The sequence below is a fragment of the Anabas testudineus genome, chromosome 21, assembly GCF_900324465.2.
Source record: "Anabas testudineus chromosome 21, fAnaTes1.2, whole genome shotgun sequence".
In the NCBI taxonomy this organism is placed as follows: Eukaryota; Metazoa; Chordata; class Actinopteri; order Anabantiformes; family Anabantidae; genus Anabas; species Anabas testudineus.
Window position 1 is genome coordinate 6426103 of NC_046629.1, and position 24014 is coordinate 6450116.

Consider the following 24014-nt stretch of genomic DNA (forward strand, 5'->3'; position numbering starts at 1 on the left):
TTTAGTGGACAAATACTGCATAGATGTAGATATTACAGTAACTTGAATACCTGATGAGTAACTCCACTGGTTTTCATTTTGCCTCCTATGGTTCTAGTTTGGGGAGAACATGTATAGGAATGGAATCAACTGTCCTCTGCATTTCCTATAGTAAAGGAGCCTATCTCTCAGCTTGCTGCTGCTGATTTGTTTAGTTCAGATAATGTTGATGGTTGCTCTTACTATGGAGGTTGTAAAGTTTATCGACACGCCTCTCCAGAATTCCTCCAGATGACATAATCTCTGCAGACAGATATTTTAATATAGGCAAGGCAGAGGCCCACCATTCAAACATCTGTACTCCCAAAAGTGGAAGCACAAGAAGATAATTCACTTTTATGGGTTTAATTTGTTATAATAATATAACAGTAATTGGAAGATACTAACAGGTTTATTTTTAAAAAACAATAGCATGTGTTTTGAAGTGCTTGTCTTGTATAAGAATATTTAGGAATATAAAGAACTGAAGTCAAAGAACATGTGTGCCAATGGCTTTCAACAGAATCAAATGCTCTGCATACAACAGCTTAAGGGCAGTTTATTTCATTACAGTTGTAAAATTACAGTGCACACAAACCTCTAGTCAAAGCATCATTCTCTCACAGGCAGTATTCAAATATTTTAAATTGTCGCTTATGCGCCAGAGTTTTCAAACAACAATAAAAGCTACTGTATGTGGCAGATAAGAACACATCTCCTCTCCAGAATCACTGAATAACAATGAGCTCTCCAGCTGATGGACTAAAAATATGAACTTGATATTTTCAACAAATAGTAAATTACAAGATACAAGGATATGTCATTAAAAGTGAATGATGTATTAATCATGTATTAACTGATAGCATACGAGTGGATTCATTTAATTAAAAATGCAGGGAATTGCTTTACATTTAAACAAAAGCAGCACATATGCAGCAAAATCTTGCTCGAGTGCTTTCAGGTAGTTTTATCACTCATGAGGGATCTTTCATCAAACTCCAATTGAACATAATGAAAGGTTTATAGCTGAAGAGGTGGGCTGTTAAACTGCTACTTAGTGTTACTTTATTTTCTATAAATTTTATAATTAAAGTAAAATGAATGAAAGTAGGCAAAGCTTTGACAAAAGAAATAAAGGGAATATAATTTCATGAACTGAAATGAATTTTCTTTTAATTATTTGACTGTATTTACATATGGAAGCCCTCAGTATAAATTACTCACCAAATGATCTCCTGCCAAACACGTGACAGACAACAGTAGCTGATAAACGTGTGTCTGGAAGTGTCCCTTTCTTATATTTATAGTCTGTAACAACTAAATGATAAAATCTCTAAGAAAAATTAACACAACACCCAGAATGAACTTCCCCATAAGAAGGGTTACGAACATAAACGCTACATCTGTCAGCGCACTTCTAGGTCTTAATGACCTCTCATTCCTGAGGTTTGGAGCTTTGTATTAGTATCTGCATGACTTTTATATTTCTGTGGTGATACGGTTAACGACAAAAAATGGTGTTAAGAAAGAACGAAGAGTGAGCACAGGAAGCTCCATGTCACCTAAAATAAACACGTGTAAAACCGATTTGAGAACAAGCTTACACAAAGATTTTATACACTCACAGCGATGACAGTGGCAAATACTTTTGAGGATCATTAAAGATGCGTCATATTGAGCATCTACCAGCTCCTGGATGCGTGCACAGGGTCTGTGCTGACCATCACCACTGGATGCTCTTGCTGTCTGGCACTGGATTGAGGCAGGTAGGGACCTGTAATTATGGTCCTTCCTGCATGCTACAGTGACAGCTGAGATGCCAGGAAGGGTCCAGAAGAGCCTATGTCGCACATTGTCATCTGCTAGTGTACACATTTGGGGCATATTCAGATCTAGCTTTAGCCTTCACTATAAAACACAACTTTTCTGCTCTTGTGCTACGTTCACATCCAGTCCACTCCCATGTTCACATCAAAGCAAGAGCAGGACTCTTAATATTCAAATGCCTATTCGGCAGGAGCCTAGGCCAAAGGGAATAGGAGGTACTACACATCAATACAGGGTTGTTACAATTCAAATGAGTGTAGTCGTTTCAATGTTACAACAAAGCTGCCTCAACTCTTAGGTCCATAGTGGTTTTCAGAGAAAGACAGGTCTACACTTTGTTTCCAGAGGCCACAGCTCAAAGCCGATGTCGGGATTCCTGGCTGTAGCCTCCTGGTGATCCTCGGTTACGATGAGGCTTGTAAGAGTCTTGGTAGGGGTCCTGGTAGTCCTCCTCCACCAGAGGCGAGTGATCCCGGCTCTGCTGTGAGCCTGATGACAAACGGTTGCGATTCTTCCTCGCCCGTTCATTGTGGTAGTTCTCATCAGCAGGCATCAGGCTGCGACGCTCCACAGGTGAGTGGTCTGTTGTTGTGTGGTTGCTGTTCCGGTTTCTTTGGGCCTGAAAGAGGAAGTATTGATACTGCTCAACTTTTAACAAAACAGGTGAGTGTAATGTAATTTCCCTTTTTTTCTATTTCTATTTAAGTTCACCTGAATGGCAGCAGGATATGGTGAGAGAGCAGTCGAGCCCAGATTGCGTCCCAACAGGGGGTTGAGTGGCGTGCTAAGTGAAGTGTGTGTAGCACGCCAGTATGCCTCCAGGTACTCTGCCAGGTGTTCACATGCATCTTCCAGCTGGTTCTCATCCAGAATAATATCAAACATCTCCTGAGGTTGTAAAGGAAGACATAAAAGAATAGCTGCTGTTAAATACGGATTTCTTTTGAAAGATTATCAAAACCTCAAAAAATGAATTCACCTTAATAGAAACAAAAGAGAAAATCCCATTCTTTCTCAGAAACCAGTTTCAAACTGGTCTTCTGGGTAGCAAAGATAAACTGAGAGATGGAAACTTTAGGATATGCAAATCAGATGGTGGTGTACCAAAAGCTCAAGAAAGGCTAATTAGGGTTTATGATGAAAAAGGTTATCTGTTTCTGCTTATCTAGATTTAAAAGGATGTTTGGAGTTTACTCACAGAAGGACACTGTGATAGTTTTTCAGCTGCAACAAGCTGCACATTCAAGTGTTTGCTTTGAGATTTCCCCCTTGATTTGATCAGTCGTTGGAGTACCTGTAAGAAACACACACACAGGAGAAATACAAGGAACTGTCTTTAATTATGCATTGAACATTAACTACTCATAAAGACACACCTTTTTATGACTCTGTCCATTGTCTGTGATATACAACTAATTTTTAAACACTACAGCTACTGTGCAAGCTTGAGAGAAGAGATTGTTTCAGAAATTTCCAGAAAATTAACCTTGAACTGAAACAGTCATGCCTTCTGCTTCTTACTTCCCCTTACTGCCAGAATGGGTTCTCTTATATTCACTTTGTATTGCTTGCCCATTGAAAATAGTTCTTCGTGTTACTTTTAAATAATGTTATTCCTCCAAAGATACTGCACCAAATTGAGCTTTAGGACTATTTACACTGTCCTGCTTGGAAGCAAATGTGAAAATCGACACAGTTTTATAGAATGGTTTTCTAGTGTTTCAGCCTTTAATCTTACCTTAGGTGAGGACACTTTAACGTGGACAATAATGGGTGCTAATGAGGTCTTGATGAGCTGTGCTGGATGGTTAATGGTGTCTGCATCCAGTACTACCAGCTGCAGAGACCTGGCTAGCTCAAAGATTCTTTCTATTTCACTCTGGACCTCGGCTATAAGAAGACAACAAATAGTAGAATAACTGTGAATCAGGAGTATGAGGGTGATTACAGAACACTCACACATTAAATGCAACACAAGACATGCACATCATTGAGTGAGACAGTTCCTGTAGTTTTACCAAGGCTGGAGCGGGTGTTGGATCGCTCAATGATGGCCCTCTTACTGGGGTTGTTAAGTACTGACCTCTTGGCCAATGATATGTCAGCTGTTACTCTTGTGATGGATATTCTGCAACAACACAAAGCATACATGTGACACACTGCAAACTGGCGGCGGGATAATAAACTGGATAATAAGCTGCTCACCTCCCGTCAAACCTGTGCTTCAAGAAGTCAAACAGCGCCTTCTGCATCATATCTGTCACCTACATCAAAGAAGAAGAAGAAGAAGAAGTATAAATCCATAATCATAAACAGATCAGGCTCATTGGACAAGGAGAGAGCAAGGCATGTGACAAGCAAACAAATGGGCCTTACATACATCAACATCCTCATACAACACATCTACTGAATAAACTAGAGAGCAGCAAAAAAGCAGAAGTCTTCTTATTCATTCTGAAGTCGTCCATTTACGTATTACACACTTGACGGTGCGATTTGTCTACAGAGAGCACAGTTTCTCTCTAGTCCTGGCTTCCTACAGGATGAACGTGGGCCACATTAAATAAAGTGATTAGGAGCTATAGTGAAAAGCGTCACAAAGCCCAATGCTCAGCTGATGAATTGAGGCAATCACACAGTTCAAGCCCCAACATAGCTTCAGCTGATGAATAGGAGAGCCACTCTGACGCATAGATTTAAAGAGAAATTCAGGAATTTCTTTTGTTCAGAAACTCACCCTAAAAGCCATTCTATTGATTCAAGGCCACTAATAAATAAATATATGACTCGAAACAGGCAAAGTTCTGTACCAGCTGTCACACTGATTTGTGACTGAGCTTGACAGTGTTGGGAGATGACGGAGCAGTTGTCAGATGCAAAATAGTGCCATCATCAAAAGTGCAATTACTCAAGAAGCTAGTCATTTGATTCTTTTTCAACTTCACTCCATTTTAGAGAGAATATAATGTAATGTAATGAAAAGATCATACAGAAAAGTGATATAGCTTCATATATATCATAGTTTATAAAGTATCATGCATCCTTATGGACAGTTTATAAAGTAGCTATGCAACATTATAATGCTGCTTGCATACATGCTGGGTTACTAATCTATCAATATTAACAGTCTGCTACTGTAATAATAAAATACTATCAAGGTCAAGTTTGCAAAAATGCTTTTGCACTTTTAAGTATTTAAGTATTTGTAGTTTTTGAATGTTTGAAATAATTAAGTACCATAATAATATAATGTAACAATAACAAAATGTGATAATGTTACTACACCCTCATGACCATTGGCAGAAGGAACAGTACTGCTCATTAAAATCTTGTTGATCATGGTTTTTATTATTATTTGAAGAATTAATTCTTAGTATCTCGTCTCGTATTAAAGCGCAGTACAAAATCATTCGCAGTCCACATTATTCTCTGTTTCTAATTTCAAGCCATGCTCCACTTTTTTAGACTGATGCGGTTTACCCAGAAGGTTGTTGCCACGGCAACGCCAGAATGGGAGGTGAGGACTGTGATTCCATGACAACTGACTCCAGCTCCCACCTCCCACCCCCTCGCTTCCTTTATTGTTTGTCTTTTGGTTCCAGTGGTAACTGGCAATCAACGAGAAGTTCATGTTTAATGTTGATGTATCTCCGTGAATTCTAACTTCAGAGGGAAACGAGCCAGAACCTACAAGACTACACAACAGTAGGCATGAATCAGACTGTAATAGATATGTTGTCCCCCAGAAAGAAATATTATTATTTATTGGTTAGTTAACATGGACAATGCCTTCATCCTTTAACTACTGTATACAACGGGTTACAGACCACCAATTTATCATGGGGCTGACACGCTCACGTTAACAACTACAAGGAATTTAGAGTCACCATTTAACTCACAAACCTAAATCAGCGCTGAATGCAATATTTTCTCTCCAAAAGCACAAACACATGTCAAAGTGTGTGGCAATAAAGTGTAAAATCAATCTTTCTTGTCTTTCTTACTTGTCAGCTGTCACTCATTCTCTGCATTACAGTACTGAGACTTCAGTGCACAGTAAAGCACACATCTTGGCCTCACAACTTTGATCAGAACAATTTTATGAAGTATAGAAAAGAGCTGGATAATTATTTGAGGACTAAGAGAAGAGATTTGCAGTTGTGTTTGAGTGACACGGCTTTAGGAGCAGCACTGTGTCCTACCTCATAACCTTTCAGGGAGGGTCCCACCAGGACAACCGGCCTCATGGAGGGAACCACGTCATAGGGGGGGATGTGCTCAGCCTGCAGGGGTGGGAACACACAGCTACAGTGAAGCTTTGATATTATTATTATTATTATTATTATTATAGAGTCACATTTTACAAATCTCTTTAACAATCAGTGATGTTAAACCATAATGATTGAAGCTGTGGATATTTATTTATGCTCTGATCTGCACTGAGGCTGAAGCTGACTCAGATGCACTAGCCAATTAATTTAATACAACCTAGTGACTTTGTGCACGCTCACTGTCCCCGGGTTAGGATGTGCTGAATTAGGTCAATGGTAATATTTAAGGAAGCATGGGCAGGACTAAAACCAGAGTGGACAGTTCTGAGTTATAGAAAACCCAGTGTACAGAGAAATGATATAAAAATAATAAGGTCAACTATGTGGCTGGGTGTTATTTATAGTGTTTAACAGTAAAACAAATGCCAATATTGTGTCTACAAACCCAAAACAACAGGTAACAAATTGACTCTTTTAGCTGGAAGCAAGTTCAGTTTTACGTAAGCACAACTTCTCCACCCACAAGATTTTAATAAAAGACCCAATCTTTCATCTATATGTCGATATAGGGGTCACATACAACTGCACTTTCATTTAAGAGAAGCACAGCAGGTGAAACAGTGGTAAACAGGGGGAAAAGGCACAGGAACATTCTTCCTCGGTATGTGTCAAACATGGGTTGCTGCTGTTCAAAAACATTACACAGCCTGCATCTGTCAAAAGAGAAATCCAGCAAGATCTCCACATCAATAAACCCGACATGTTTTGGAACTGTGAGTGTTAAGTACTGGACTGAAATCTATGAAACACGAACAACTCGCACCAGATACACAGCTGGCTGTCGTGAATGCGGTGCTTCGTTTTCTTTTAGAAACATAGTTAGTGTATAAACCCAACATTCAAAGATGTGAGCTGACACCTCCAGCGAGAAAAAACGTGTTAAATTTGCTCTAGGAAATTTGCCATATCAACAATCAGTGAAATTCTTGCAGACTAAGTTAACTCACTGCGCACTAGTTTCAGTTTCAGTTGCAATTTGTGTGGTTTTGGTCCTTACTGTTACCATTACTATAACAGTAGTTATACTAACAGTTGATAATTGTCCCTTCAAAAGATGAAAATATAGAAGTAATTCATTCTACTCACCACTTTCTGTTTCTGCTTCCCTAAAACAAAAAGGAACAATCACTAAGTGCACACTCGTGGAATGTGAAATAATATCAGACACTAGAAAGCATCACGACATCACAGGAGGCGAGGAAACCCTCCTGCTGTTATACAGACACAAATACACAGCAGGTACCAACATCAACAAGTCCCTCTGTGAGTTAGAGGCCAGTGTTTCCTCTCAGAGCTAAACAGACGTGTGTCTTTGGGACCTACCTGCAGAGTTGGGGTTTGGCTTGAATGTGCCTGACACCATCTCTCCCAGACTGGAGGAGGAATTCCCGCTGGATTTACTGCTATGTTGATAACAGAGAATAGAGGTGTTAATGTGAAATCCAGCAAGCTGTTATCAGTCCTGGGAAGCAGGCGATCACACAGACTGTTTTTTAATCTACAAAAATAGTTAGGTAAAAAAAGAAAAAAGTGCATATTGTTTCTTGGATGTAAATAAACTATTATAGCTCAACTGAGTGAGGTTTATAATGTACTTCAATGTTGCAATACCTGCTCTAACACCATTATTAATGCCTGTTCTAACCTCCTGTCTCCTTGAGCCCTTGCCTCGTTTGCCACTCTCCATCCTCCCACTAGGTTTGTTTTGCCTCTTCACGCCTTCCTGGTCCTCAACACCTGTTCTACCTGTTCTCTATTCTCTATTACTAGACAGGCCCCATCTGCCTACACATCAGCTCCACTGCATAAATACAGGCCCATTTTTTCCCAGTCAGTGGCCAGATTGTCTCGTCCCAGTGTATTTTCTTCATGTTAGCCATGTTATAGACTCCTGTTGGCGATTCAGGCACATGTTGAACCAAACAGCACAGGTTGGTTTCCTTCCACCTGACTTCCTCCCTGTCACTACAGTATATAGTGGCTCTTTCCTTCTTATCCGGTCCTCAACATCTGCTCACCCGTGGAATCGTCCTCTCTTTTGTTCTTGCTGAAGTCGGATATTTTCCAGCTTCAGGGGGCTTGGGATGAAGCCGATGTCACAGCCCTCCTTCACCAAGCGACCGATCCACCAGTCGTTATTGTACTTCTGTAAAATGAACAGATAAATGACTCAAGATGGAGAAGTTAAAACACATTTATCATCATCTTTCATGAAAATATGTTTATTGGTGTTAACTTAACAATCCAGTAAACTCTCTTTTATTCCCTTAATAGGACATAAAACAGCTTATGAAACAAAAATAATCATAGAGGAGTAACATGATGAGATAAAAGACACATTTTAAAGCTAATTTTCCAAGTAAAACAATTGGATCTGAGTCAAGGCTAACATTTATTATAGAAGTGATACCATCGAGGAAGTTTTAGATGAGTATCAAAACAACCCCAAACAGAAGAACTGACTTCAGCGAGAAGAAGAACAAGGAGTTCTGCAAAAGAACCTCAGGTCTGGATGTGGATCAAAATCATCAAGTCATAAATTTCATTGTAAATAAATACTGATAATGACATTAAAGCACAAGTAAAACTGCTGATGAAGATCATTTCATACGACTGGAAGCTGTAGAACTGCTGCTAACCTGACTTTGAGTTCAGATTAGTTTCTCATGTTAGATGCTGATTTATGTATTTGGCTGCAGCCAGTTTGTCTCGTTGTTTGTTTAAGGAGTCAGTCAACGCATGCTGCAATTTAATATAACTAAAACATATTGTTTTAACAAGCAGCTGCTGACCACTCAGGAAATAATGTTTTCCCTGGCCGTGGTGCTACAGTACAAGCACAGAGTAGTCACAAGTTCTAACACATAATGAAAAACATAATTACACAATAGCTGCTCTTAAATTATCTCCATACATCAATACGCAATTTCAAGTGGTTAAAAGACTAAACTGAGTAGACTAAATTCAATCCTCGGTACACAACCACAGGTTTACCTTTACTAGTTCAATTGTACCTCTTTAATGTGGAGAAAGTCCTTGGCATCAAAAGAAACAGCAGTTCCAGCCACAGGAACATCCTCATCCAGCGCACCACAATAGCTGACATTGGTCCTCACAGCAAATGCCACCGATTTAGTCTGTAACACAGAATCACAGCAATGAAGCTGCATCTTTAAGTCTTCTATCAAAGGATAACAAAGAAATCACAATAGTCATCTACTGCTTTAATTGAGATATACATATACACCAGTATACTTTATTCCATAGTACTTATACATCTTTTGTTGAAATCCAATGAGGAAACAGTTCAACATAAGCAGAGACACACACAGGACCACTGTGCTCATGACGTTCCAGCATGAAACATGTCTGCAGTGAGGAGCGAGCGCTGCTATACAGATGCTATTTCAGACCTCCTGACGAAGGTGGCAGCCAGAAGTCAGCAGTAATGATCACAGCACATCAACAGCACACAGCAGTGCCAGCATCACTGATCTGCAAAGATGGCTCTTTAAAACACACACTTTCATCTTTTTTCCACTATAAACCCGCTGGTATCGAGTTAACTTATGATTGTTATCCTGTCTTTTTGTTTTTGTTATTTATTAATTAGATTTATTATTCCTCAAATATTCTTTCTGACCTACTCATATGATCTCAACTTATAGAGGGTGAAGTGAGGTAATGATGCTTCATCTCATATACAAAACACTTTGAAGCGGTGTTGTCCCACTGAAACAAACCTTTGCTCTCTCAAGCTGAACCGTGGCCTGCTGCTCTCTCTCCTGCCGGCCGCCCTCCTTCTCCTCCTCCAGGGACACATCCGAGTCAGACGGTCGGCTTGTGTAGGAATCAGCTGAGCCCTGGAGAACACAGAACACAGGAGATGAACATTACATGATACCAGCAGGGATAAAAAGATTCAGATTAAATTTATAGACATGAAAACAACTATAGAAGTAAAACTTGATATGTACAACTCAAAACTATAGAAGTCAAAATTTAAAAGATCCTATTTAAATGCAAAACAGTGCAAATAGATACAGAACATAATACGAGCCTGTTTCTCCAAACCTCAGAGACAAAGCCAGTGAATGAGTGGGAGGTGGCAGAAACCGAGGTAGGTGTGTGTGTGTGTGTGTGTTTGTTTGTGTGTGTGTGTGTGTGTGTGTGTGTGTGTGTGTGTGTGTGTACATGTTAGGAGGAGGGGGGAATGTATTCCTCTCAATACAGGATCAAAGAGTGACAGATTAAAGATGGCGAACCAGCTGGAAGCTTCAGCAAAACTGTATTTTTAGAGATGAAATCAGAAGCACCAAGTGCAGACACAATACTCTGTTGTTGGGACGTCAACACGAAACCTTGTGTCATTTGTTTTGTAACTATGGTAATATGAGTAAATATACATTTGAATGACGCTAATTAATTCTCCATTGTCTAAATTCTCTGAGAAAAACCTAAACTGAGTGCGTCGCTCAGCTGATATGGGTTAAAACCTGAAATAATACAAGATTCAAAATTCAGACAACTTTATTTACCCCTGAGAGACACAACTTTGGCTCTGTTACAGCTGTTCTCTGTTCAAAAATAAAGAAGAAATAGAAGAAACTATAGAGAAAAATACAAAGACAGAGCTGATATACAGTGCAGCAATGATTGTTAGCAATAACAATATTCTAACATAATTAGGTAGGTGAGAAGCATCAGATAAGGTGACAGCGACACCTATTTGACAGGGGCCTTAAACTCTGCAATCAGGCCAATCAGCCTGCAGATAATCGAGTCACTTGAATTTACTTAAATAAATACAGAAAGAACCAATTAAAGTTGGACACGATAAGAAGACAAGGCTTTTCCACTTGAAACGACAAAGGGAATAAATGTACTAAAGGTGCAGATGGTGGTTGACAACCAATGTAAATGTCATAGATTATAACCTGTAAGTGTCTGAACTCTACTGAAAGGATGATGAACCCAATCTAGGAAAACATCTCTCATATCTACATCTATTCATACCAGTATTCTTTCCCTCTGCCTTTCTTCGTTTCCTATCTTTATCTATAGTAAAAGTATTTTGGTCTGTGACTAAATTGTCTGTTTTGTCCGCCTCCACTTTATTGCCATTAAATCTCATACATTTGTCTTTAATAGTTGCTGCTGGGTTAGAGGAGCAATAAAAATGCCCACTCACTTATTCAAGGCAGCGAAAAAGAGACAGACATAGTGAACCAGACAGACAGCAGGTTTACGAGCGACTAGCTGAGGAAAATGTGCAAACATAAACAGAAGCAACAGTGGATGCAGAGTGAGCAGAGAGTTATTACAGCACCAATGCGGTCGTCAAGCTCCAGCATCGCACGTAGTGAGCTGGGGGGGGCGCTGGGTGAGGAAACTATTTCAGATCTCCTGACGAAAGCACCACGCCACATCTACAACGAACAACAGGAGCAAAGCCACCATGCTTTGAAGACGTGCGTAAAGATTTGCCCATCCTTCTTATCCCATAATTATCTAATTATGTCACGTGTTCTTCTACTATTGATCTTAATCTGTTCATTGATTGAGCAACAGACAAGAAGAACATTACAGACGCATATGTGTAAGTGTACATGTCGTCCCCAAATTATTAATACACATTGAGTTAAAACTGATGTGACTTTGCCAGCATCCTCCATACAAACACAGCAGTGAGGTAAATGTGTCAGCGTAACGCTATTCTCCTGAGCATGAAATGAAAAGCACACACACGCTTGAACGGGGCCTTGTGAATGGATCCCAGGATACTGGACTTGTACTATAGGCCCATCAATCGTCAATGGTCAAATCTACAGCGCGTGCTAACACCATTTTCAACACAGTGCTGGCTTGCAGTACGCTCACGCTGTCTACACACAGCAGTGGCTGACCATTACAGTAGCTGTTTGCATTCCCATGTGGGATTTCTTCATATCTGCTGCATAGGCAAGAAACAACAAGCTCTCTGTGGTCCGCAATCTAGTCAACTGTTCATCATCACTTTCAAGTACAGGTACATGAAGTGCACTGTGAGCTGTGGCCTGCAGGCTGACAAACATAACACACACACACAGGGTCAGGAGCCTTTGTCACTAGCATTAAATGAGAGGACGGCCTGAATGATGGGAGTGAATTTGGCTGTTGCTACAACAGTTACCACCGGTGACACCAATATCCTCTATGATTCATCGGCCCCACGGTGTCTGTAACCCACCTGTCTGCAGTCATCTGTAACCCTCCTTGTTCGCCAGTCTGAATTTATCTGTCATTTAGTCCAAACATCTTAGTGTGTCTTTGCTGCAAAACAACTGTACAGAGGCACTGACCCGTTCCAGCTGCAGGTCCACATGAAACCTGTATTTCCTGGCTGGAGTAGACGCTGCTGCATGCAACAACCAGTGCATAAATATTACATAGCATGCAGCAATCGCTGTGCTGAGGTATTGAACATTGACAAAATGCATGTTCATCAGTTTTAATGACGTCTTTACATTTGTGTCCAACCATCGAAGCAGTTAATGGCACTTGGTGACACACATTAACAGCACAGTTACTGCACTCTGCACTTGTACTGTGCAGTACAAGCATACTCTCTTACTCTCATACTTTTGCTTTAATAGTGATTTTTTTTCTCTTCAACACATTATTTCACTGCATTCCCAGAGCACCAGGATAAAAGGACATTACATTAAATCTAATTAAGCTACATTATGGAAAGGCCTATGTTTGCGAGACAAGAAAATGTCCGGTCTGTTTTCCAGGACAGACATTTTGAACAAGTATAATTAAAGACTCAAATCAAATGTAGATTCAAAGCTGTTAGAAAGCAGACATGAAAAGTAGTTTGATTTTTCTATTGCACCCGACTTCACACAGCCTGAATTTGTTGGATATGCACTATGCAGGCACTGTGAGGTAAGTAAATTGACCTGATTTACATAACATATTGATGTTTAAAATGAAAAAGGTTATTATTAAATTAAATATGAGCTAACAAATTAAAAGACAGACTGATGCGTTGCCTTCCTCAGGGTGTCTTGACACAACAAGCTGAATCCAATAAGTTCTAACTACACATATGTAAGTCAAACAAAAAGAAAAACGATTCAACACCTACTACGTCGTCCATCATAGGAACATAAACATTGCATTTTCAATACCTGTTGTGTTTTTTCTCCTTTGTAGGTTTCATGTTTTCCCCAGTGGTTGTGAGCGTTACCAAAAAGTTCACACCTTTACTTCACACGCTGCTCTCTTAGTTCAACAACTTGTGGTTTCATTTGTTACATCTACAGTTACGTTCCACAATGCATGTGTGCGCTGACAGAGTGGCAGATGATGCAGTATACTTTGTGCTAACAAAAGAAAAGCGCAGAGCTCTAGGTTTCATGTTACTGTGTGAAAGTCCGGTCTCACACAGGGAAGTGATATTCTATCTGTTCCTCTTTCAGGCTTTACTTCCATATGGGCTTCAATGTGACATCATCATCAACCAGCAAGGCACATCACTAACAGCTAAAATGTTTATTAGGAGATAAATAATTTACCCTGAAGATAAAAAAAGTAATAAGTAAATGTGTGATGACTAAAACTAAAGCTCATGCGCAGCATATACTGCACATCTTCGTCTGTCTCTGTCCAAGTGGCCGCTGTGGATGCAGCATGTCACCACTTGGCTTTTGAAGTGTGAAGATCGTGGAGGCGTTCCATCCACGAGTGGACTTCTGAACCGTCAAGCCACATAAAGCCAGTAGCTATCACACAGACAGTCGTCCCCAATTGGGTTTTCTGTTCTGGCCCTTAGAGGGAGAGCTTGTTTTTTCCTAAATGTCACAGGCTGATGTAAAGGTCCAGATGGTCACATACTTTCTCTGTGCATTATCATTTTATAATAAATATAAATACAGTTTATACATGTTGCATATTTAGCTTTACATCCTACAGTGAATCACATTTGATCTATAGCTGGGCATCTTCAAAGCCTGACATTTACAAATCCTCATAAATAATCCATTAAGTAAGACACAGAGATGCTTTGTGCCTGTGACTCCGGCTTGGCAGGTTGGGTTGATTCTGCTTTCCATTTTACGGGACAGCCAGCTGGTGGACGTTCGGCGTCTTGCCGACTCAGCCAAATGGAATAAAAAAAACTAACCTCAGCACAAATGTTTACCTAACACATGAAGGCAGATACTCTGTTCACCATAGCTCATTGAAAGCATCCATCCAGAGAAGACAGCGTTACAGAGACAGACGTGCCATGTTAGAAATGAAGCTCCATTTATCTCAGACGTGCAAACAGCTGGAACAACATGTGCATGTGCAAGCACAAACATAATCACACACACACGTAATGGGGTAAAGCACATGGGAGCAGGAAAATGCTTACAAAGGGTTGTTTGACATCACGACTTAGGTATGATGTACTGCTTCAAATTCTGCCTTGTTCATCAGTTTCTTCTCCCCTTTCCCATGACCACCTTATCCAATCTACTCTATGATGACAAAGGCGAAGGAAGAAGACAGGAAGTGTGTTTTTAGCAAATGACTATTTGCAAGTTCTTGTATTAGAAATTCTCCTTCTGCATATCAATAATTTAATGAAAATAAATGTGCAAATTGTGCAACAGAGGGTTTGAACTGCTGTAAGTCTTTAAAATCAGCCTGTCAAGCTGGACAGTGGGGATTAATGCCCCTATCCAAGGCTTCCAGGCGCCTCTGCTAATGATCCATTCAGAGCCATGGGGGTCTTTCCTTGATACAAATAACTGTTATTTACAGCCTCATTACAAATGAAATCTATAGCTGAAGAGAAAGGCAAATACAAGCACCTCACCACTGCTCACAGTGGATCTGCTGCATGTTTCACTATGCAAAATAATGAGGAAGATGCATTTGTATCATAGAGACTGGATGACAGACCTGTATGTATGTTTGTTTGTTTATTAGCAGAATAACTCAGGTGGGGATTTTGGGGGTTGAGTCGACTCAGTGTATTTTTCTTACAGGTTACTCTATTTCCCATTTTAAACCATATTCTCTTAGATTTCTTGTGTTAAGAGATTTAAAGATTTAAAATCTTGAAAACCCTCAAGTAAACTAACCATTGCGCAAACGTGGCAACTTTATTGCTGATCCAGACCTTTGCCAATTTGTATTTGTGAAATTGTAAATGTGTGAACGACATTCAAACAGAAAGAGCAGAAAGTATCCCGAGGATGACGCACTTTAAATCATTCCCAACGCTACTATCATGTGCACAGACATTACTACGATACCCTTCTCCGACGTCTGTCTCCTGTCTCTTCACGCACACACACGCTGACAATGAGTTGTTTGTGAGGTCATTATCTGAGAGTGTCAAGTGTGCAGCCTTGCAGTCTTGAATCCATCATGACACACTCAAGCCTCATCTGTGCAGACGCCCGCCCCCCTCCCCAATATCCAGGACTATCAGATCCATCCTAAAAGGCTAAAAGCATCCTGTCTACTATCACTAAAAACAGCAGCCTAAAGGTTAAAGGGCACATGTCTCGAGGCTGTTTCAAACCACTTCACCCAAACATGGGACATCAGTTTACAATACGCTAATACAACTTCATTATTAAGGTTCAAAATATTCAATGTGTCTTCTTCTAATTACTCATTAGCCACTCCAGCAGGTTTACTATGCTTTGCATTTTACATAATAGCTTTTGTAAAGGTGAGTCATACATTCGACAACGCTGCATATGTGCAGAACTGTAGTAACTAGATTACATCATTCCTACAACGCCAGGAAAGGAACTGTTAGGGAAAGTTAGGAGTAATATCTATAACCAATGATAAATGATAGTGAAAATATGGGTGGTTGGAACAGTGTGAGGCAGTATGAACATAAAGCGCAGTGATGCTGGAAGTAGACGAACACACAACACCATCACGACTTCCAAACAATGTGCTGTTGTAGCTCATAACACCTTCGTGGTAAATCAACTGGACAATAGCCACATGAGAGGTTGAGGATGCAACAGATGCACTTCAACAGCAACTCCCTCCTGAAACTTCCAGACACCCACAAGATAATGGCAAGCCATAGCAAACCACAAAGACAATAAGAGTCCCAAAGATGTCCTCTATAGTGCTGCCAACAGCACTCAAAACCTGAAACAGTGTGGAACACGGCAGCTCTAAGTTAAGTTTTGTAACTACAGATTCAACTCGAGGACCAAAATTAGATGCTGTGCCGACAGACACGTGACTGCAGATATTGCTTTTCCTGAAAGGGGAAAAGGTCTATTTAAAAAAATTAATGGAACCTTAGCAGTGATGAATTAATCATACAGGATCATAATAGGCTGGATGAGACAGTCCCCTCGGTAATATTCAGATTTTATAGAAAATCAATTTCTTGAGCAGTGAGAGGAAGAAGTAAATAGTCTCATCAGTTACTCAGACTCATATTAATGGAACAATAGCACAGGATAACAACACCAAGCAGATGGTATTTCTGGTTTGGGCTGTACTATTACATGGAGTAACACATGTGAGGGAGTTAAAGTCAGATGGTTCTTGAATAGCAGTGCAGTGCCTCCTGCTTTCTGCATTGGTTTTGGACTGTGACACCGACCAGGTTAACAGAGACCTTCCCCACACACTGTATGCATTACTCCTACCTGTTAATATTGTGTCACCTGAGTCAATTACCAGATGCACCCCTATGAAGCAGACGCCTGAGAACCCAAATATACTGCAGATGCATACAGGAGTTTTGACCTTTTTACAATCACATATAGTTTTACTGTACGTCTATGAGTCTACGTTACCAAACCAACCCCTCTAAAATCAGTTAACTCATTAAGACACAGTAGACTTTGTTTCTAATACTGTGGATAGGACAAAACATGCAAAGATTTAAGTCCTGCTTTAGTCAGAGGCAGACAGGATGTCAGGTGGAGTTACAGAAAGGTCTTGACAGATTCTGGCTCAGTGGGATTCCCTCCTCCCCTCCACCTAGCAGCAGCTCCTGCATTTATTGCATTTGTAAGCATTTTTCCACTACGCCGACACTTTTTTATCCCATGAATCCCCACTCTGCTTATCAGTAATAGTTTAGACTTCCCTGTATTAAAGTATAACTGTGTGTGTGTGTGTGAGAGAGAAAGCTGAACATTTATTGGGGAGGGAATGTGAGATTTTTCTGCCGTGCAAGCGTTACTGTCTTATGTGAACCATGTCGCAATTGTATGCAACAGCCTCATACAGATGGTGACGGTGTGTGATCCTTATGATTATAGCTGTTGGTCTTTTCAGGAAACCTTGATGATGCATAGTGCAGTTTAATAAGGGGACACCAACAAGTGAGAAAAATACAAATGAAGCCAAAAGGGAAAACGGTGTTCTCTGCCATGAGCAAACAACAAGATGCTGACGGGAATCACACTGACATGCTCACATACAAATCTTCACAGCGTTGATAAGGCTCATACACACTTTATAACATGCATACTGACTATCTGATACGAAGAGATGGTAAAAAAACACACTGTTCACACTGTATCTGCAGACACTCAGTCTGTGTCAGTCTCACAAAACTGTGCAGATGGTTGATTGTGGAGCCTTTAGAAACACACACACTCTCCAAACACACACACAACCGCCAACCCTCCCATCGTGCACACCCTTCCCCCAACCTTTCCTAACTCCCCCGAGAAGAGAAGAGTGCACGTTCAGTCCGCTCGAGTCTCGATGCATTATGTGGGTGTTTATGTAGGGATCAACTGGCTGTGACACAACAGAAAGGCATGGTTTACAAGTGTCAGACGCCCCTCCACTCACCGCCTCCGAGTCTTCAAATCCATGTAGGTACAAGTTATCGTACATGGAGGAGTGAGATTCCAAAAAGCAGCTCTTCAGCGCAAAACAGACAAAAACAGAAGATCAACCTGTTCCACAGAGGATGGGTGATGAGGAGAGGGGAGTGACAGAGCCCACCAGCAGCCTCTTTCTCCACATGAAGGTAGACCACAAAGCAACAAGACCACCAAAGAGCAGTAGACAGACAAAAAAAAAAGAGGTGGGGTCCTGTGTTTTCCTGATGATGAATTGAATGTTACTGCCCCTCTGCTGAGTGAGTGTTGGTTCCCATTATAGGGCAGCCTTGTTGTCCCCAGAGGCATAGCAGACCTGGCATTTCATCTTCTTCCAAGCACCGATCACACAAGCCAATCCCTTCTTCCAGCACTGTCTGATGACAGAAGTGGGATGCAGCCTGCTGATTGGCTGGTGGAGGCTCCAGTCAGCCTGCCTGGCTGTGAATAAGGAAGGGACATAAAGGGAGGTGGGGAGTGGTCTGCAGCCTTAAATCATCAATAACTAACAAGCTGTGTGTGTATTCTGTGCAGTGATGTTTGTGTCTTAGGTAAAACCATAACCTAAACACAAATTTTTAAAGATTGGCATTTAGTTTACAAATGCAAAAGCTCGGTGAAGGTAAAAAGCTGAGTGATGACCCTTAAAACAGGAGGTAGACCTGACGCTAATTATCCACTGCTTTGCTACAAGTGTTCATCTTTTTACAGATGTGTGAATCACACAGCAGCCATAAAATCAATCTATAAATGTCTGTTAAAAGGAATTTATATTGGAAATCAATCCGAAAGAGTGAGGTCTGACACGTTTTATGAACAGCGTCTGTTGAACGCACACACAGAATAGTAAGCAAATGTTAAAGTTGAGAGGTGGGGTACACCCTGGACCGGTCGCCAGTCCACCGCAGGGCAGACACATTCACACCTATGGGCAATTTAGAGACGTGTGTGAAACTATTTTATTTTATGCATTCTTATTAATATGCTTTAAGTTACATGTAGTATAACTGTGTAATCTATTTCGTTTCAGTACTGATGTTATTAGCTGCACATTGTCAAGTGCACAAAACTTATTTCACAGATTTCAATGTATGTACACTGTCGCTTTTAATAAAAGTGACATTAAACTGAACTCCTGTTGTATGCTTGTATAATCCAATCTAAGTGAAAATGCAAGAGGTTATATTCTTTTTTCAGCCGCTTCTTTAGAAAACAATAGAACAACAGCTCCCTCTGCTGGAAGACTGTGTTACAGCAGCTGCACCTGTTCCTGTCAGATGATGCACCCTCTTCAGACTAGTTTTCTTTTTTTATCTTCTTATTAAGCCCATTTCAAAAGCAGAGACATCTTTTCTTACTTAATAGGCGCTGCCAACATTCAGTTTCATGTTTCACCCTTAGGTTCCTGACAGACATGTTCTACTGTCAGACTGCCTTGTTAGTGGGCTGTAAAGTTACTCAGGTGGAACCGGAAGAGAAGTGCATGATGTCAGCGTGAGTTAGGAGAGCAGCGGTCGCGAATTGAAGGCTGCTGAGTTGAGCCATGTGACCTACATAACAGGGATTAGCAGTGTGAAGAAGCCCCTTCCTTATCACTTTGCAGATTGTGCGCTGAAAATCTTCAGTCTCTCTGTTTTCTTTCTGTTTCTTTATGATTCAAAAACTAAATTTAATTTCAGGGACTCAGAATTAACAGAAGGGAATTAAACATGGTGACCCAGGATGTGAATATGGGCCAAGACTTCTGTTTTTAAAGAAGACAGTGATGAGATATTTGCATTAAGTTGATTACTGGTCATGCAACCATGAAAACCTCCACAGAATAAATTACTGAACATCCGACTTTCACTTTTATTCCTGTATCAATGCACCTTGTTTGTGAAATCAAAAGCTTTCTGACACTGACATGGCAAAATCAAAATTAAAGCATTAGGCCTAGGTACCAAAAACTGCAGCAAATGCCATTCAGGCTCATTGTTGGTCTTCAACTTTACCTGTTTCCATCTCTCCAGCGTGGAGTGGTCACATCCTGATATACTACCTCCCATATACTCCATTTAATTTTGCACATACAGAGTTAATTTCTCAAAACCCACACAGCCAGTGCTTCGATGCAGAATGTGTGAAGTAGCCATCATGTGCACGAACACACGCAGTTAAAAACCTTCTCTATTTTGCCTATCGGACAAACACAAATACCAGAGAATCTGCAAAGGCCATCTGTGCCATTTCAACGCTGCGGCTCTGGATTATTCCTAAGAGCAAACATCTGCCGGGTTTTTGGCATCCTCTCATTGAGCTTTGCCCAGAAACTGTCCGGGCATCGGCTCACCAACCGTGCACAGAAACATCTGTCCACGTGAGCAGAGCGTGTCCAGTAGATGTTCGACCCACCATTTGGGATTTCTACCAGCACCTTTCTGTATCAGATCCAGTGATCATGACTCATCTACCATATCTTCTGAAATACATTCTGTCCTTTCTCTGAACACATTGGCATTTAAAAAGGATCAATTAAAATCATTCTTCTCGCTGAACAGTTCCTTCTCTCTTTGTCTCAGTTTCCTACTTCTGTTTCCACTTAATGGACTTGGCTGCATGAGGTCATCCAACAGATTCTGGGTGTGACAATTTGTGTCAGTCATCCTCCCTTAATCCTAATAATGGGAGTCAATCTGCACTAAATTGAGCCTCCTAAAAACTTCATTTTAAACTCTTAGTGCATTCAACTCATCATCTAATTTTGCTCTGACAATCAAATCCTCAATCAGGAGTTAAGTGAACAGACAAACGTGATAAAAACATGAACTGCTCCCCTGATGTACCATAACTGAGTTTCTTCAAAGACACTGTTCTGCAGCCTTCCTCCTCTTTCATTTGAGGTGTTACTGTACTTTCTGCAGAAGAGGAGGCAGACGTGCAGTTTCCTGATAATCAACCTTCTGGGCTTGACCCCTGTTGTTTAAGGGCGGCTGTTACTATGGATACACGAGGGAATCAAAGAGAGCCCACTGCTCCTCTTCTCACCTGATGACGATCACAACGGTGATGACACAAATCACAGCGGGGGTGTTACAGAAATCTGTGAGCGTGTAATAAAGAAAAGGAGCCAGCGAGAGCTTTTATGTGTACATTCCTTCTGTCTGCCACTGTTTTTTTTTTTGCCTGTTCTTTGTTTCTTTGTGACCATTACGTCCTCTCTGTCATCATCGTCTCTGCAGTTCCACTGTGTTTCTGAACAATAGATGTAGTTCAGCAACGTTAGACTAAATCTTTTCAAATAGATTTTTGTGACGTGCAATTCCAAACTGGCCTACATGTAGTGGAACATGCAGAATCCACAGACACAGGTGCTTGACAATCCCATAAATCACATCTAGCTGTTATATCTGACAAGTCGTCGTGTGCTTTCATTTGCAGATTCACATGATGAAACCTCTGACCTGTGATTCGATGTCTCCTCGGAGAAATGTGGTGATGTGGGAGTCTGGGTTTGGGACGAAGTTATACCTGTTTATACCTGTGTTGTTGAATGGCTTCTGCAGCCTCAGTTACCTTGGTGACTTATTGGATGGATAAGGCCTTACTTCTGTAGTTCATACAGAAGGGATTTAATACAGGAAACCAATTTGAATTTGTTTTACACTGGCAAATATAAAAGAAGCCGGCAGCGAGTGCATTCAAACAGCCCTTAAACCACGTTTATGAATTATACATGACCTGTCGGGGCCTCGTACACAGGTGAGCAGACTGAATTTCCAGGCCGGCCTGAAAATCAAGGCCATCGATTTCCCTAAACTACAGCAGAGGCCCGAACGCTCCCATCTTGATGCCACTGCTCTTCTGTTCATTTTCCACACGAGAGTGAAATTTTTATGAGTGAAACTAAAAGTTTTGGAGCGAAGACTGTGATGGATTGAGGTCAGAAAGCTATGGTGGCGCGTGATGAAGAGGAATTTCAGCAGCTCCCCAAATTAGTTCACCATCCGCTGACGGTGCTGCGATTGTGATCATGCAGACGATCCATCAGATGGGGGGGGGGGTTCATAAACTCATGATCCCTCCAACCTTTACAAGTAGTGGTGCATAGAAAAGTTTGTCAAGGATGCTGCCATGAGAGAGGCCGCGTTACTACCTGAATCAAAAGATTTATGATGATTTATGATGATCGTGTTACTGCAAAGACGTATGAGGCTCAGCTCATGACGTCATGAGGATGACCAGGTTCCACTGCAGTAATTGGCGGCAATGCCAGGAACATTTTACACAGATATTTTAGCACTGACATGTCAGTAATAGATAAAAACAAACTGCAGCACTTCAGTCTTCACTAAATGTCAAGAAATGCCAGAGTGGTTTCATGTTCATTCACCTGTAAAATCAAAAACAATGGCCACTGTGTGCTGGGTGGAAAAACTAAATGAATGGATGTTACATGCTTCTGTCACATGGGTCAACAAATCAGTAGCAGATTTTTTACACCCTCAGACCAACATCAGCCGTGTCATGTTCATGCATAGCAGCATTTAATTCTAATCAGGTTAGAAAGCAGCTTCGTTTAACCAGTCGGTTCAACATCATATCTTACAGACCAGGTGAGCATCACAACCATCCCAGCTGCTGTGTCCTACCTGTCTGAGGATGAAGCTGGTGGAGGTGGTGCTGCCGTCAGACCTCTTCAGTCTACTGCGTCTGGAGTACGTCCCTCTGTTGGCCTGGTTAGGATAAAAACAAGCACGCAAATCAAATCCGCGCTCCCCACTTTCTATATTTGTGTATTTATTACGTACATTTCCTAGAAACATCCCGCACTTTCTTCCCACATCAACTCAAGGGCACCTTCCTTCCAGCGACCCCATTAAAAGCAGCCCCTCGGCCCCTGGGGTTGTCGAGGCTCTGCCTCCATCCAGCTGCCTCCTGTCAGCTGTGATGACCTGATTCTATGAAGTCAATATAACACTGCTTCATCCAGCTGTCATATCAAAATGTTTCATATGAACATTTCTGGAACATGACACATGACTTTTTGTCTTGAAGTTGTATGTTCAAACTCACTAATCTGAGATAAAGGAATATAAATAATCTCAGATATTACAAGCTGAAACTGAGTGTTTTAGCTCTGCATTCATTCGTTTCTATTACATCACCTTAATACAAGCAAGTACAGTCCACAAAGTACTCCATTGTGACAATATACATGAGATCACAGGACAGATACTGTTAGAAGTGACGGTCATCACTATACATTTAGCTTTAACCTTTGATTTCTCTTTCTTTTAAGCTCAAACTATGCAGCAGAAGAACTCAAATCACAGCCTCGGCATCGGCTACTGTGCAGCCCATTGTGCCACAGTGCTAGAAATCCATTCCTTCTGCAGAAAAGTGACTCGGACCTCCTCATACATCATGACTGGAGCTCCATCAGAAGTGTTAAATATTTCAGCACACTATCATTTTTCCTTTGTAATAAATCAAATGATCACTACAGCGCAGGAGCTGGTGTCTAGTTTGACTGATGACCTCAGGGGCTCGTTAGCAGTGATGAAAAATGTAGCTTCAGCTGAACAAAGTGAAGGACACTGTGTTTGGTGCACCTGGATCAGAATACTGTTTTACTAATCTATCTTTATTCTGATGGTTGCATGCTGATAGTAGGTTGTACTGTCAATAACATCATGATCATTATTATTATTATTAATATTATATTATTATTATTATTCAGATTTAAAGGGATTTGTTCAAAGACAAGAGCTTCACTGATTTTTTTTTTCTCCTTACCTGAAACACGGGCTTCTGCAGCCCCTCTCCTATCCCGTGTCTGGTGTAGATGTGCCGGGACATCTCAGCCAGTTCATCGGTCCAGGGCGGAGGCTGCCGCTCGGTGCCGCTCCACTGGAAGTGCTGCTGCTCCGCCGGCGGACGCTGAACCGCCGACTCCAGCTTCGCTCCGGTTCGCGACAAACAGCAGAGAAAG

The 24014-nt window shown here is 41.0% G+C and overlaps 1 protein-coding gene across 4 annotated transcripts; it reads right to left on the reverse strand.

Annotated features, from left to right (window-relative positions):
• Positions 1-571: 571 nt before the first annotated feature.
• On the reverse strand, positions 572-24014 carry cacnb4a (calcium channel, voltage-dependent, beta 4a subunit). 4 transcript variants are annotated; one of them, XM_026375589.1, is made up of 14 exons: positions 23819-24014; positions 22672-22755; positions 9920-10039; positions 9191-9313; positions 8195-8322; positions 7500-7576; positions 7263-7282; positions 6048-6128; positions 4051-4109; positions 3864-3973; positions 3584-3735; positions 3044-3139; positions 2557-2733; positions 572-2464 (listed from the first exon to the last, which is right to left on the reverse strand). In XM_026375589.1, the coding sequence occupies exons 1-14, from the start codon at positions 23879-23881 to the stop codon at positions 2201-2203; spliced, it is 1554 nt and encodes a 517-aa protein (XP_026231374.1). In that variant the 5' UTR covers positions 23882-24014; the 3' UTR covers positions 572-2200. The 4 variants fall into 4 exon arrangements, with proteins under 4 accessions (XP_026231374.1, XP_026231373.1, XP_026231376.1 ...); XM_026375588.1 differs by having other exon boundaries at positions 7500-7579; XM_026375591.1 differs by lacking the exons at positions 22672-22755; positions 23819-24014 and adding an exon at positions 18009-18362.

Coding starts and splice junctions, on each gene's coding strand:
- cacnb4a (XM_026375588.1), bottom strand. CDS start 23,881: ATGTCCCGGCACATCTACACCAGACACGGGATAGGAGAGGGGCTGCAG. Junction 7,283..7,499: donor GCCAAACCCCAACTCTGCAG/GTAGGTCCCAAA, acceptor TTTTTGTTTTAG/GGAAGCAGAAACAGAAAGTG. Junction 3,974..4,050: donor AAGCACAGGTTTGACGGGAG/GTGAGCAGCTTA, acceptor GTGTTGTTGCAG/AATATCCATCACAAGAGTAA.